The sequence below is a fragment of the Tetrao urogallus genome (genome assembly GCF_951394365.1).
Source record: "Tetrao urogallus genome assembly, chromosome: 2".
Lineage (NCBI taxonomy): Eukaryota > Metazoa > Chordata > Aves > Galliformes > Phasianidae > Tetrao > Tetrao urogallus.
The window spans coordinates 27,152,619-27,169,372 of record NC_136814.1 but is presented as its reverse complement, the minus strand read 5'-3'; the positions used below and the strand labels follow the sequence as shown (position 1 = coordinate 27,169,372).

Genomic DNA, 16,754 nt, shown 5'->3' with positions numbered 1-16,754 from the left:
TGGCAAATAAACACGTAAGACAGTAAGGAAACAAATCACAAAGCAAGAGTGGCTTGACGGACAGAGTCCAGGTGGAGCCTTAGAGTAGCCAGTTGATATCAACTTCGCTCATCTGCACTGTTTTGATAACTAAAAAGGCACATTATGCCAAATGAGCAGGCATTTAATAAAAGTGGCATTTTTGTTGCAGAATGAAGACAGATGAAGAAAGAAACTCATAGCTCCTGTTGACCAACTATGAGATAGAGATACTGACCAAGACTTGCCCTGCTTCACATAAGGATTCTGCAGAACCTTTTGCAGAATTGCAGAATCAAAAACAGATTTCACATCATTGTCCTAAGAAACAAGTCAGCAAAAGCCTGAATCTACACTACTTCTCTCATGATTTTCATAGCAGAAAAAAGTACAGGTGACAAGCAAAGATATGCAGTGAATGAGACTTTCTGGATCAAGGAAGAAATAATCATAATGCTTCAAGAGCTTACCAGTTGAAAAAAAACAATTAAAAATATAAAAATACAAATGGTCAAAGTCCTACAAAATTCAGGCTGCATCTCCCTTTGTGTTGGCTTGCCTATGCTAAAGTCTCCCAAAATATATCATTTTAAAATTAGCTTAGGGAAATGGAAAATAAATATATAGTTGTTTCTGTGTTATTCTTTTTTTTTTCCCCCCCAACTGGTCCATCTCATTGGCTTAATGGCAACATTCTTCATGAGGTCAGATCTAGTACATCCAGCCAACCAGAGGCAGCAAAATTCTTCCCTAATGAGAGGAAATTCAGAACTCAAAATAACTGTCTTTAAATTACTGCAATTTAGCAGGGTCAGCAGATGTCTGCAGATATTCTTTCAGACTGACACTATACCACTGCAAGAAAAACAAATAATGAAGAGCAGTTTGCAATACTAACTCTGCAGCAGCACCTATTTGAAGAGCAGCAACAGACAGGCACTGTGCAGGCCAACCCACATCTCATACCAGGTATGCCTATGTCTTTTCCTCAGCTGACCACCCTGGGCAAAGTATACCTCAGTCCCAGCCCCTTAGAGCAAAATCAAGAGTAACTGCACTAAAGCAGTTTGCTTTTGTAAACTATTAAGGCTATAAAAAGTATAGTTTTACATTGCTGTAAATCTCGCAGAAAGAATAAAAAGACAAGTCCAAAGAGGTCAAGAAACTCACAGATACTTAGTACCTAACATCAAATCTACACCTACTTCCACTGCACAGATGCTCATTCATACACCCCTGAACAATTAATTCCTATCAGAGTAAATGGCATGAGTCAGTTCATGGCAGCAGGAGTAACCTGACTGAATTCCAGTGATTTTGTTCCTATGTCATTCAATAATCCAGACTATGTGTTGCATTCTTAACATGTACCAAGATAGAGGCACAACTGTAGCAGAAGCCGTTAAAGTTGCAGCAACCTTACCTCTTAAAAGAGGTATCTAAACTCATTTATCCTAGGCAGACTGCAGAAGAACTGCAGAATCAATTATGCCTCTGAAGGCACAATCACAGGAAACAACTTCTTGAGTTTACTGAGCCCTGCCTCAATAATCCTCTTCCACTTTAGCTTACAACACCTCCTCTCAAGTGATGCCACTTTCCTGGTATGAAGTTCTGCCTTACCTGCTGCATTTTTTCCAGGTCAAGGCTGGGCCTGCAGATCTTATCCCCATATCCTTGTCGATGTCTCTTACATGGCATGACTTGCTCAAGGCCTGTCCCAACACTCGTCAAGATTAAAGGTCTCGAGGCTGGGTTGCGCACCAGAGGCTGGAGTCTCTTGGGAGGGGAGGCACTGAACAGCACAGGGCTTGGGCTTGCATGCAGACCATCAGCCTGCTCTGCAACAGGCTGGAAGGACATGGCGCACAAGTTCTTCACTTCTTCGTCACTGGAGGAGGTGTTGTTGCTGTCACTGCAGCACGCAAGCCTGCTGACCTGGGACCACTTCCGCTTCTCAGCAGCAAACTCTCGGTTGATGCGCTCCAGCTCCTCTTCCGAGCTGTGGCGATCCAGGCTGGCATGGAGAAGAGCTCGGACCTTGCAGCATTGGTTCTCCTGGTTCTGGAGCTGGTTGGTGGCCAGAGGGGTCAAGGTACAATTCCGTCTTCTCTCTGGTGGGGGGAGAGAGAGAGAGAGAGAGAGAGAGAGAGAGAGAGAAATGACAGAGCAGATCTCTATGTCATGCCATGAAATGGGCCTCATTTCTCCTGACCCATTTTCATTACTTCCTCCCAAGAAAACTTCTGAGCTGTTTTCCACATTTTCTTCCCAGATGAAATGTCTCTGCTGAATGCTTCCCACAGAAGTTTCCAGACCTTTCTTTAGGCCATACTGCTCACAAACTGTTAGCTAGAAGTCTTGTCACACAATAAGAACATGGACCTGCTGCCCACCTTAACCCCAAAAGGCAGAGAGAACGCAGTCCTACACGCATTCTGTCAGGCCCTTACCTCCAGCTAAAATATTAAGTTCCAGTGACCAGTTCTCAGGGCAGAGGAAACACATAAGTTATGGAATTCTAAGAATATTTTAAGAAGCATGTCTGTAGCTCAAATAGCAGATTTGCTTTCTGGAGCTAAACGTCCTTCTCCTGTTCCAAAATTTTTCATATAAAAGAGCCTGCCCTCAGTCATAAGCTTAGTATACTCTATACCCGTTCTGGAGGTAAGTACATGAGGACAACTTTCAATTTTGGCTGGACATGCTCTATGGGTCAGGAATTTGAGTTCTCCTGCCTTTGCATAAAAATCCACTTGAATTTGGCCAAACCGTGATAAAACATAGGGCATGTATAAATGGCAGAGACTTACTGCACTCAACAGATGCAATTCCTGCAGATAAAAAAATATCACATCCAAAAACAATGGCAAGACACCTGAACACCTTTCTTCTATCCCAAATGCCTAGCTAGATTCAGTAACAGAGGTACCCAATACCAATGGTGCAGGATGGAGATAATTAGACAAATGAGTCCAGGATCACAGGGAAAGGAAAATCAAAACTGGAAGCAAAAAGGAAGATAAAACCTAGAACAAAGACAGTGTGGATGCACAAGTATGGAACAGAAGATGCATTCTCACTCCCGGCTCTGCTGCTGACCTGATAGGAGATACTGACCATCCCACATCTATAGTACTACCAGCTTAACGTGTGGTTAACAATATCCGTGACTGATAAGAAAAGCGTGACTACAGCATCTGATATCACTTCTCTCTGTGAGGTTCCAAAAACTTCAAGGTGCCCAGTTTAATGCATCTGGTTGTGGTACAGTGGGGACTGTGAAGGAGGCATTTGCAAGAGCACACGTGAAAATCAAAACACACTTCAACTGTAGTATTCCAGGACCCCACTAACTTGTCCCTTTACCTCTGTCGATTTGAACAAGTTCTTGATTCTCTCCCTCAGAGTCATCGCTGTCCTCATCACTTGGGGGGTAGGAGATCTAGGGAGCAAAGAGAAAGAAAAGGCTTCATCATGATACTGAGCATTGCCTCGCTGCTGCCCAAGCCACTTCCCCCACCCTTCCCTTCTCATATCCTGCAGGCATCCCCTCATCTAACCGCACACACCCCACCATAGCACCTCCCTGTAAACACATCCTCATCTCCCAACCTCAAACTCCCATCACATCCTCTTACTTGCAGCAACACAGAACAAACAACCTACCACTATTTCCACCTTGCTGCACCACCAATTCTTTCCCAAGCACAACGAATGTACCCAGTCCTTAGCTCCCCAGATGCACTGTTTATAACCATCAAGGCCTACCACAACCACATCATGTGGACAACTGAATCTTCAAAACCCATCACTGTAGGGGGGAAGAGGAGAAAAAAAAGGCATCCTGTCAACAGCACTATCATCTCGCAAGGCACCCACAAGTGGATGTGGCATGTTAACTTTAGCCATCTTATGTATGTACCCACACTTCCCCTTGAAGACACACACACAAGCCACAAAAGAACAGACATATCACTTTCCTTACAGCATGACTCTGAAGAATATAACAGAAATAAAAGAAACAGGTTTCTACAGCAATGTGACAAACAACACTATACTCTCCCTGCTAACACCAATACTTAGAATTTAACTGAACACCCTTAAATAACTGCCCTAAGAGTAATGACAACTCATGTATTTTGCCTATCTGGAATTTTCAGAGATATTTGCATTGAGTCAGTCAATGGACTAGAGCAAGCCACTTACTGCATACCCAAATACCACTTACACTACATGTGTTCTAACACTAAGCAAACTTGGTGGCAACCTACTGAGAAGGACTGAGATCTGAATCCAAATTTTTGCAGCTCATATCAGAAACTCAGCAGGAGTTGGTTACATGTAGAGGAAACCCTACCTCCCTAGTTCCTGACTTATGATCTGCTGCACAGGGCATACTTGGAAGTTATTACACCTGATCAAACCTTGGAGCTACACAGCTTACTATGTGTTTCTGGCAGTGCCAAAAAGAAATGAGTCAAAGGATAATGCAATACTTCAACAGAAACATTCACAAGAAAGAGTTCTGGAATAATACCATCACTGCAAGATGAGCCTTATTATCCCTTACACATTTTATCCCAAATAACAACTAATATTCCGATCACTCTTAGCTTTCTCTGAGTCTCAGAAATTACCTGGCCACAACAGTATCCAGTGACAAAGGGTTTCAAACGTTACATGCTGTGTTTCCACTTGAAAAATATTTCATGAGCTGTGCTTGACTTTTATATAAGGTGAGGCAGCAAGCAACCATTATACTGATATGGACTCATCTCCCCTCCTCCACTGTTCCCAGGGAAGTGTCCTTTGAGTGTTTCAGCCTCCCAGACACCCAAAAGTGCAACTACACTTAATTAGGTGCCTCCGAGTGAAAGACATATACAACTGACACAGAGAAATAGCAGGGAAATACTGACTGATACTAAATTTGACAGATATTAGTTCAACTCACCTACTTTGTCACCATCCTCTAGAGATTGTTAACCCCTGAAGAAGTCTGCTGCCAACTTTTTCTCTCTCTCTTTTTTTTTTTTTTTTTTTTTTTAAGAGCTACCTTATAACCTTCCATATTTACAAGGCCCTTTACGAAGCCATAAAATATCTTTCTACCTTGCTTGTCTTTTTAAGCTATTTTTCCAGTTGTCAAACCATGAATGGGGAAAGCGGCCAAGGTTTACCTGTGTTTCTAATATTCTTGAAGTAAACGCAGGGAGTTGCTTTTCTACCACAACTACAACTTTCTTGCATACATTCACACGTACACATTATTTAATAAAGGCAGTGCTGAGGAACTCTGCCAGATCAACAGAGTTCTAGCTGTCCCCAGAACAGGTATAATACCCTGTTTGTGCCCTGGGGGTGGGCAGCTGACACTGAGATATCATTGCGCTGGCTGCTGAACAGACAGACAGTGGCCTTGTCACTGGAACAAAAGCTAGGGCTCCAGTTCTAACCTGAGAGGTACTGACCTTACTTTGTTGCTCATTTGCACATTAAAAAATAAATAACAATAAATAAATAAATAAATTTGGACATCGCTGGAGTTTCAATGAGCTTTAAGGTCTCTGCGTGGGAAACCCATCAGCTCTGAGCTTGATACTGTGAGAATGCCAGTATATGGCACGATTCTGCTTCCAAGAGAGCCTGTGACACTTAGCACGTACAGGTCAATGAGCCACTGTCCAATGTCACTGGCCTGAGATGATTAAAACAGGAGTTGGATTTGAGTCAACGATTGACATTCTGAAGGTCTTTGTGTCTGCTGGTCCTGCATTTCCAAAACATCCAGCCCTCCCCACACAAGTGCAATGCAGCTAGCCTGCTGCTTGCACAAGTGCAATTTAGATGATCCCTAGTTTCACCATGAATAATTAGTCTCTGCTAAGTTCCTTGTCCCACAGTCAGCCAATGCTGCCCATCTGAGTTGCCCTGAACGTTCCTCAAAAGGTTTTGTCCAGAGCACTTGAAAGAGAAGAAACCCTGCTTCAACCAAGAAGAAACTGAATTTGTGGATTTGGTCCCACTGCACACACTGAAGAAATTACAGTGGTAGGACAACACAAAAGGTTCCAGGAAAAGGGGGCTCCCCTAATGTTAATCATCCTCAGTGTTTCAGAAAGCAAATATCCACTCTCCTAAGAACAACTTAATAACAAAAATATAAAGTGCTCCTCTTTGTAATACCAATCTTTTGTCTAGAAAGAACATTAGACCAGTAGCACGCTCTCCAGACATCCAGACTTTTATTTCTTCTGCTATTAAACCGTTGCTCTGGACTGCTGATTGAAATCAGCTTGTGATGTATATCGTGAAAATATTAACTGTAAAAAAAGCCCTAAAACTCAGCAATTGTGCAGGTCATGCATGGCTAAAAAAAAAAAAAAGAAACTCAAAAGTCCCTTTCCCTCTGATGTCACATCACTGGCACTGTCTTTCACAAATCCTCTCACCTAAAATTTTGTGCGGGTTATGCATATGCAAATACTGTCCTGCTTGGTCTTCCCATCCTTCAGCCACAGACACAATCATTCCCCTCCCATTAGTCATTTGTCAGGGCTTTCCATTTTAGTATTGTTAAACTCTCCTCTTATTAGTAAATCCTTCCACAAATTATGTCACAGTTTTGGGAAATGAAGTCTCCCAGCCTTCTCCATACGATATGCTAGCTCCCTTGCTCCCACCCTAGCAGAGAACCAGCATTCATAGCGGACAAGCATTAATTCACAATGTTCAAATTCTATGGCAAAGAGCTTTATGTGTAACATATCACATAGGCAAATATTAATTTCAGATTGGAAAAAGGACTGAACATTTGTGTAGATAACAATCATTGCCAAAATAATAAAGATACAGGAAGTCAAATACTTATGCATTGACCAGCTGGAGATAAATGCTCTCCATTGACTCTTTCTAGGCTTCAGCAGTTACAACTTCCTCACTTCAACAGCATCTCATTAAATGAGCGTTCAAGTCTCCAGCTTCCCTTCTGAAGTCCCCATCCTACCTTAGTCAAAATTGTGCTTTTGTCTTAGGCAGAATAGTCCTTTCTGCCTCATGAACTCTGAACAGTGACACTGCGATAACAGAAAACTTGGATCTCTATGTCAAAGATCCCACTAGACTTCATTCACAGCACATGAATTGCAGAACTTTTTAGATTGGAAGGGATCCTCTAATCCTGCACCCTGCTCAGGCTGGGTCAGCAAAAGCATGCTGCCCAGGACTTTGCCCCACACATGCCATACTTCAACATACACAAGCATAGAAAAGAAGATCTTATCTCCAATTCACATGGATGTGAATGTTTACAAGCATGGCACAAAACCACAAGAACAGGTGCCCATCCACCCTCCACTCTTTCTTGCAGAAATGCAAAAGATCTAAAGTTCAAAGACAGAAGCCTCCTTTTGATGTGGATTTCAGCTTTACACCTGGGTCCTCCAGCACCAGACATGCATTCTGTCAGGTTAAAGGCTCTCATGCCAAATGGAAACACAAACTCCCCCATACATTTGATTTTGCACCAACCTCCAGTAAGTAAAGATGGTTTTGTGTACAATAGCCAGGTGATGTTTAAGAAATGAGTGCAAAACATTTAACTTTGGGAGAGATTTATCATAAAAGACAAACAAGCAGATGTAAGAAAAAGCTAGAGACAAAAATCTGTCTCTTCCCTACTGCTGCTTGTCAGATGAGTAATGACAACTAGCTGCAGCCCAGGCACTAAAAAGCCCAACCACCCTTAGAGTCATGCCCTGAAACACTGTTGTATTTGCACAATAAAAGAAATCCTATTAACCTGAAGCTCCTCCTGGCCTTTGCTTACAGAGGAGAAATTAAGCTATCATATGATCAAAATTAGTTACATTAATAATCATCTATGAACTTACAAAAAGAAAAGGCAGCCTTATTTCTATGGCAGAACATATCTTTCCCAGCAGTCCTCACTTACTGGCTGTACTGCCCTAAAAAAAATTAAGTATGAGCAGAGTTGTTTGGTACAGTGGAGTCTGTGTGCATGAAGAGCAATAAGATAAGCATCCAGCTAACCACATGCAACCTGGAAGAGCTGGAAGTGTGCAATGAGCACCTGCAAACGCAGAAGAACATCTTACAGCATGAGGAAATGAGCGCAGAAGCGTTTGCCAAGCCATTTCAATAAGCAATAATCTGGGTGTGCAAAATATCTCAAAGATATTTCCATGCAACTGGGGAGGAGACAGTTCCTTCCCTCTGCTGACTGTCTGCTCCAATGCTGTGCAAGATCTTCACGATGCAACTGCTGAACAGATCTGTGACAAGCCATGAAAAAGGAGCAGCGAGGGGAAATGAACTATGAGCCTCTCCACTCACTCACTTGTTCCCTTTAAGCTGGAAAAAATCCTCTTCTTCCATAACTAAGGTGCTGACTTGGACTTAGCTAAAAACATTTTACTTAAATTTCCCCGGTTATTTTTCCAGGTCAATAATAGCAGCAGTTGCCATGGGACACCGCTGATCTTGAAAGAAGGAGGTGCCATCATTCCACCTCTGAAGAAAATCTGAATTAGAGAGGGAAAGCAAGGGAGATGATGAGATGCTAAAAGGCTATTACAAGCCATGGAACAGCACGAGGAATAGGGAAGGAGTGAGTCAAACAGACCTTCAAATTAACTAACTTCCTTTTTCTCTCAAGTTCTTTAATTTTTATTTTAGAGATACAGAGCATTGCAATAAGTACTTAATGCTAGCAAACCAAGCTGTAATACTTGCTCTCTCCTCAGTAAAAGCAGTAGAGTTTGAAATGAAAGGCTCAGTTCAGTCTTCAAACATCTACAAGAGAAAAATGACTGCCCAAACTAGATACGGACTTTACAGCTGCAGTCCATCAACAGCTACTCCAACCAGCACAGTCCTACTTCAGAAAAATCTTTCTCAATTTTTTCTTGATTTTGTTTTTAACTTTCCACCATAGCTCTGCCTCCAAACTTTTTTCCCCACTTTCCTGCAAATGGCTGGGATGCAAACCTAGAGTCTGTAACCCCTGAACACTGCTTTGCTTGACAGAGCAGCCATCTGACTGAAACTGGTGACGGGCTGGTGAGACATGGCACTCCCCACGGCCCTTGTTTTCCTGGCTATCCAATGTTGAATATAGCAAAGCCATTCCTGTTTTTTGTTTGGTATTCTGTGGCAAGGGAGCCACGCAGTATTTCTCTCCATTTCTGTGTTACTCTGTTCGTGCCTTTGCTGATGTGATAAAGAGATTTATGGCTGAACCATATTCAAGTTTCATGGAATTCTCCCAGAAGACTAGTATCCACCTGTTATCCTTTTTATCCAACACACAGAGAAAGCATTTATGTACGTAGCTCAGAAAGGAATTAACAAATAAAGCAGCGTCAAAATAACGTGTCAGGAACGTGCCAGAAAGAAGCGACCTACAAAAGCGTTGTGCTGCAAAGAGATTCCCTAGCAAGGAGATCAGCTCCTTACCACTCGTAGCATGAAGCCTCTGCATTCCCCTGGCTTCCTTCTTGCAGGATCAGTGCTATTTAGCAGCGCTGACACCATGAAGCACAGCAGTCAGGAAGACAAGAAGGAGCCTGAAGGATTAAAGACCGAAGCTCTTCTTCCATTACAGGGCCCCATCCACCCTGCACAAAGATACAGAGACTGAGCTCCGTCTGCAATTTACAGCCCACATGCTGCTGAACCTCATCTCCAAACAGATTAAAAGCAACGCTACTTATCGCAGGCTGACAGCTCTCTCAGACAGGAGGGGAGGACAGTACAAGGAACAGCAAGAACGAGAGGGACCTACAGCATTGACCTCATCTGTCTCATACCTATGGACAGAGTAGGATGGCTGATGGCTGCTCACACTGCTGCTAACCATCCTGCTTAGCCTACAGGGATTTCAAAACACTCCTCCCAACTCCCACCCCGCTCCGAGAGACCTAACTACACAGCTGTACTGAGAAGAGCTCCCTTCATGCAGGCCACCTTCTCCAACAACTTACAGCAGCTCTCCAGCATCGCACGGGTCTCTTCAGCCAGTGCAGCCTGACAGGAGCTGGCATATACAACACATCTGGTAACAGTTTTTCCATTTTCTCCTCTGCAGACCCAGAGGGCAACTGCCATTGCCATGAGATACTTCACTAGCTGAAGAGAAGTTGCTTGTGTTGGGAGACCTCACTCGACACTCACCTCTGCTCAGCCATAAAGAACTACATTAGCCAGATTTGCAAACACAAGGAACAAAGCCTTACAGTCTGGAAAATGCATTTGGAGCACATGAGACATTTCAGGCTTCTCCTCCTCTTAAAATCCCACATTAACCCTTTTGAGTACAAGCAGACGTGAGATGCATCATTTCTATGGTTCTACACCAAAGCCACCTTGTTTTACAACAGAGTAACCCAGTAATACAGCATCAGCTTTCAAAATGAGATCTTTGATCTATATGGTCAGACAACCTTAAAGGAAGAGGAATGTCCATGAAAAAATTTGCCCTTGCTCTTCATGTACCAGATCCTTTCCTGGTGACATTATGTGATTCCCAGTGCTCTTGAGCCCGATTCATAGGAGCAGACCACAGCACATGCATTTACACGTGGTGCTACATCACAAGTGGATGCACAAAACAAAACCCAATGTTGTTCTTGCAGAACTGACTCACTTCATGCACTACGGAGAGCAACCAAGCATACTAAACTGGCACCTCCACAGACCATTTCAGGTGAGAGACAGAGGAAGTTGCATTACGCTGAAGTTCTCTGCAAAACCAAAGCATCCCCTAAGAACAGCTTGCTCCATCAATGTCAGAATAAAGAGTCCTCTATGGAGAAAAAAAAAAAAAAAAATATATATATATATATATATATATATATACACACACACACACACAAGTTGTTGATTTTTTTAGCTTCTACATTTTGTTGCTTGATATGGTCCATTTCATATATCGTTGTTCTCTTCTGTTAATTACTCTTTGGCCATAAAACTTTCAGTTCTTCTTAATAACCAATTCTCAGAAATGAAGTAAATACATAAATGCACACAAAAAACCAATCTGGCTACAGACAACCATTTGGCTTTGTATGTAATAACTGGGTAACAGGACGTGGAAGAATTATTTTATATTTTCCCATTCTATAACAAGATCCATTCTTAGCAAACTGGAGGACCTAGCTGTCTCTCAGGCAACTGTCCTCAAGATAGATAGGAAATTCACTATTCAACCAATTTAAGTTTTCTTCTCATCATGCCAATAAAGATCACAGTAAACTGACTTCTGATGACAAGAGGTAAGGGCAACAGCATGAAATAAGAAAGAGAAAAGAATGAAAGAAATAAAGCATCTACATCAGAGAAACAGCATGACCCTGTTAGAAAGGAGTATAGTGAGATCTGTTTCTGAACAACAGCAGTGGGAGGGGACAAGACCTTTATGCCATTAGCAATTGAATTCTTCACTCTCCTTGAAACCACTGGCTCAAAACCAGGCCTGCAGCCTGGTCAAATTGATTAATCAGCTGCCCAGGGCCAATCAATACATTTTGTTCCCTGCACGTGTCAGACACCAAGGTTTATCCATTCTCTGCAAATCTGAAAGAGTGTTGGGGTATCTGGGTGTACTTTATGCAGAGATCTCATAATTTTAAATTCAAATGAGGACCATTTGCCTTGCACTCAAGTAAGAAACCTCATCCATCCCTAAAATAAAGGTTTTGTTTATTCCTGAAGTGGGAGAGAAACATTACTAAGCAAAATCTCCTTAGGGCACCTAGACTCAGGCTTTGCTTACTTTTTCCCTCAAGGGTGTTTCCAATTCTGAGTTCTTAAGTTTAGTCATATGAGCTGATTTTGGAGCAAAGGTTAGTAGTTGATTCCAGGAAAGGCTGCAAAGGGCTTTTTCCAGGTGCGTTTGCCAGGGACAATGACAAGCCAACCCAGTCACCTTAGTATTTGAGGAACACAAGCCATGGCCCCCACAGTCTACCACGCTTGAGGAACACCTCTCCAAGTTTTGTCACATCACAATGACAACGTTACTTTGGAAGATGCATGTCAGTAGGCAACAAGTGATCTCTGTTCTCAGCACCACAGCCTAAGTCTTGGCAAACTGAAGGGGCTTTACTACTATGAGCCTGAGTAGTAGACCAGCTTTCTAAACTGAAGAGTACTAAAGGAGGGCTGCTGACAGGCTGATCTGCACCAGCTGCTTGCAGAGCTGCCAGTTGTTCTCAGAGCTGCCTATGTTAGCTCCTGTTGCCCCAGCCGATACAGAACAACTAGGAAGATCCATGATAGGGATTACTGCACAAGCAGTTCATGGCAGCTTTGCCACAAATCTTCCTGGTAAAGCAATGACTTACATCCAGATCCTCCAGGAACTTTCTTCAAGTATCTACAGGGTTTTACTCTCCATCCAGCTATCAAGGCTAGTCTACACAGGCTACCATGTGATCTTTACACATGATACACAAAGGATGCTCTGTTGTTGCAGTCCCATTCTTCTGGGATGGTATCAAAGACAACAAAAGAAGTCCATCTTGCCCACTATCTGGTGAGCCACAGTAAGCGCAGAGGAGGAAGAGAGACTCAGCCAGCTTCCAAGATGCCCCAACCTCAAAGCGCCTGCCCCACAACAACCAGAGTGCACATGAAGTCCAGGTCAATGTGCAGAGAGACCAGCCCACAATAGAGAGGAGGTTATAATGGGCATGAGAGGTTTGGAAAAAAAAAAAAAAAAAAAAAAAAAAAAAAGAACAGCAAAAGAGTACAGAAGGGCTCAGCAGCACCATGAGCTGTGTGTCCCCAAGTAGTGACCTAGCTGATCCAGAAGAAGACAGACCTCTTTGAACCGTGCTCCACACGTGTGCCACGGCCCTACAGCTTAGCCAGACCTGTGAGTGGGCTTGCAAAGAGACAGCTCTGCATGAGTCAGATTGGGTCACGCACTCTTTACGTAGACCCTTAGGCCTGGGTCACAAGGGAGAGAGGCTGTGTCCACGCAGAGTCCATACTTTATGGGGAATGCTTTCTGTTCAATCCACGGCCACAACTAATCGACTTCTCTAAACCCTTGCCTGGGTGTTCACATGGAGCAGCTGTGGGTGGTGCTGATTCCTTTTCAAAAACAGCTGTGTTGGCTGACTGTGCTGGTCGATGATGGTGAAAGGACACGTGGGCTCTGCCCACAGCCACGTATAACACTCACTGCAGCAGAAAACAGGCCTGAGCGCATACATAGCTGCGATGTTGGTTGCTAGGAACAGCTGGGTCACCCAGCAACCCACATCCCTCTGAATAGGGGCTCCAGATAAATGTGGGGAGACAGAAGGGCTGGCGCTGCCTACACTGTGGGTGGGAGTGTATTTCCCAAAGAAAAATGAACACAGCCCTCGGTTCCCATACTGAGACATCCCAATAACACTCCTGTGACCCCAGACACGTTCCAGGAGCAGCCAGAGATTTTGATGCTACAGCAGAGTGGTCCCCTGCCCAATTACCACTCCAGAGATGTCCTTAGTGAAGGGAAGCTCTGCACTTCAAAACAAATAAATAAAATAAAAAAATTAAAAAATGAACCCACTGTTTTGCAAAAGCCATAAAAATAAATGATCACCTGAGTCCACTTTCTATTTTCACTTCAAATATAAGCCACATTTCTGCTCAAGAAAACATCCCAAACAGGGCAATTCAGGAGCTTAAGACGGTGCACGACAGCAGGAAATTAAGTAGAACTGCACTGTCCAGCAAAGTAAAATGGATTCATCTGTTTTCATTGAAACACAGAAGTTAAATACATAGGATTACATTTTCAAAAATTGAATTTTCAGAATTCAATTTTTCATTCAAATGAAAACAAGAATTGGGAAATACATGGGAAAGTAATGAGATTTCTTTGTGGCAGTGTATGTGTGGAGTTCTCATGTATTTGAATCTAGTCTATGTTAATTTATAAATGAGGGCAACTGAAAGGATGGCTCACTGAATCATCCCAATCTCAATGAACTTCTCTTTATGCCATATTTACAACACCTGAAATCTGTCTGAAGTCCCACTCTCTGGAATTAAGTTGTTTCAGGATTTTACTGGTGCTGGATGGCAGCACAGAGAAGATGACAAACCTTGAAGATTCAGAACTTAGAAGCTGAGTAGAAGGAATTGCAGACCTTTTATTTTACAAGGCCTCAGGCAGAAATCTCAAAAACCATCTGAGTGGCAGGGACTGGCTGTTGTGCTCCAGCTCGGCTAAGTATTTGTCATAGCATTTTTGACCCACTAACGTCATTTCAGTCCAAATTATCAGTATTTTAACTTCAGACCTCTCAGCCACTGTACTTACACACTTTCATAAAACTGCTTGCCCTCCTCCTGAGTGAGACTAAGACAAGCCAGGAGCATCTAGTGTTACCAGGTGTTAATAGGTGGAATGGTAAAGCTTTGGTTTAAAGCAGACTCCTACAGCCCTGAAGCGATGAACCTGTTCAGTGGGATGTGCTGAAAATCCACAAAGCAGAGAACAGCTTCACACACCACAGGAGACAGACGAAGCTAAGATCTCATTGTGCCAAGCTGCCATCAGCCAGCCTGAAGGCTAGTGGCTGGCTGAGCACGTGACAGGCAGTCAGCTCAGGCAGACGGAAATTAATCTGCCCTCATTCATACAAAGCATGAGCCTTAAACGGATCTTTCAGAGCGCACCCACTGTGCATCAATAATAAGGGAGCTACTTGGCTCTATTTTGATTCAAGAAGAAAAAGTGTAATAGCCCTCCTGCTCTGCAGAGTAACCAGCTCCCACTGGGCCAGGGTCTCACAAGTCACCTCCTGCAGACCTGAGGCTCACTGTGCAAGACCAACCAAGGCAACCAAACACAGGCAGGGCCAGGATGATGCCCAGTCACTCCTCAGGGCTGGCCAGCCCTGAGGCTCATAGCTGACTCCAGATGCAGATGCAGGTCCCCATCACTGCGTAGGCACATGTGCAAGCTGCAAGGATACGTGAAGAAAGCTAACATGGTGGCTTTATTAGTGCCCAGTCCACAGTTCCCTTTTAAGCAAGCGTGAGGCTAGAATTACACAGAACAGAATGCAGTTCTCTGTGACTAGGACAGACCTGCATGTGACTTTGTTTTATTTCACTGATTAAGGAAACGAAAAACATGTCTTAAGAAACTCTACCCCACCTAAAAGAAGCACACCCAATTTGCAGGTAATTCAACAACTTTTGTAGATTAAAGTATCATCTGCATCATCTCCAAAGCCGTTTGAATTGACGGAGCGGAATTGCCACCCTTCAAGTGCTGAGCTCTGTTCAGCTGCATGTTCCAGGCAGCTAATTTTATATACCACAACCCAACTGCTTCATTCAGATAACACCTAGGGCCACTAATTAAGGATTTAGTTTGACTGGCAATGCACAGACTTGTACCAAGCAGATGCTCCCTGCCCCAAGGAGCTTGCCTGCAAAGCTTACAAAACCGACACCTACACTTTACCCATTACACAAATACGCAGGAGCACAAGAGTTGAAGAGGGATTCAGAATGAATTCATTTGTGCCAGAAACCCCTGCCCCAAACTGGGGACAAGCATTTCATCTGTAGCAAGCCCTGCGAGCTGGGCACAGAGCATTTCTTGAGGGGTCGGGACTCTCATAACCCACATGCAAACCCAGGATATACATCTTAAAAGCCACCTTGAACAATTTGATTTGTATTTCAGGATGGGCTTTCAGTGATATCAGTCTAAAGCTGTGAAAAAAATAGAAACTCTACTAGATTAAAATACTGGAAAACCAGCTAAAAATTCTGATCTTTATTTATGGGCTTCTCTCATCACCCTGTTTGAAATGTTTCACCAGGATGTGGCACAACTCCTTTTTGTCTCTCCTCTCTGCTGTCCCACAGGCTGCTCTGAAACAGACCCAGTTGCTAGCTGTTACCAGAGATGATCCCTAATCTGTACATTCAGAGCAGTTGCTGGCTCTACATTTCTAGCCAAACAGTGTAGGTTTCTAGATCTGGTCTAATCTCTAGTCAAGAACACCAGATGATCAAAGCAAGAGGTCTGAGGAATAAGACTCCAACTTACATCCTGTCTTGGAGTCCTTCAGCTGCTGCAGCCAAGCCCAAGCCACAGGGCTTGACTGTGAACCACAACAGCTCAGAAGCTGCCACTAAGCTGCCTCCACTGCAGAGGAGTGAACGTCTAGCAAGGATGCAGCAGGACCAAACACAAACCCTAACTGTTAAGCTTCGCAGTCCAGCCACTCTGAGCAGGAACTGCTGGCTGAGCACACTACCCCAACGGAAGGTGAAACGTCAGTCAGCCAGTCCTTCCTTTTATATCATGGTAACTTCTGGTAAAAGGATAACAAAGGGACAAGAAGTTTCTCAGTAACACCAGCACGCCTCTTAAGTCAAAGCCCTCCAAGCAGCTTTAGTGGTCAACTACCTAAAGAGCAACAGCACAAAGAAAGAAGGAAAGTCCATTAATATAGCAGCTGATGCATGTATAATCCTGGACTCACTACATGAGGCCACTCAGCTTCTCTAGGGGGAGAAGTCTAGAAACACTCATCACAGCCACACTTAGCCAATTCAGGACATGCTGCCAAAATGAGATCTTCACAATGGGCAGAAATTTCATCCTGAAAAAGTTCCCAGAGCTGGGATGCCAACCGGAGGTCAGTCAGCTCTCCCAAGTTTACAAAAATGAGTTGACAATTCACCCA

At 43.5% G+C, this 16,754-nt stretch overlaps 1 protein-coding gene across 2 annotated transcripts in view; it reads right to left on the bottom strand.

Annotated features, from left to right (window-relative positions):
- The window catches only part of LOC306958531 (uncharacterized protein), a gene marked incomplete at both ends in the record, with an annotated part of 49,957 nt that overhangs the window by 31,075 nt on the left and 2,128 nt on the right, over positions 1–16,754 (bottom strand). For both annotated transcript variants that reach the window (XM_079550066.1, XM_079550067.1), the window contains 2 exons: positions 1,642–2,132; positions 3,388–3,463. In XM_079550066.1, the coding sequence (XP_079406192.1) occupies positions 1,642–2,132; positions 3,388–3,463 (567 nt within the window). The remainder of the gene's footprint in view (positions 1–1,641; positions 2,133–3,387; positions 3,464–16,754) is intronic.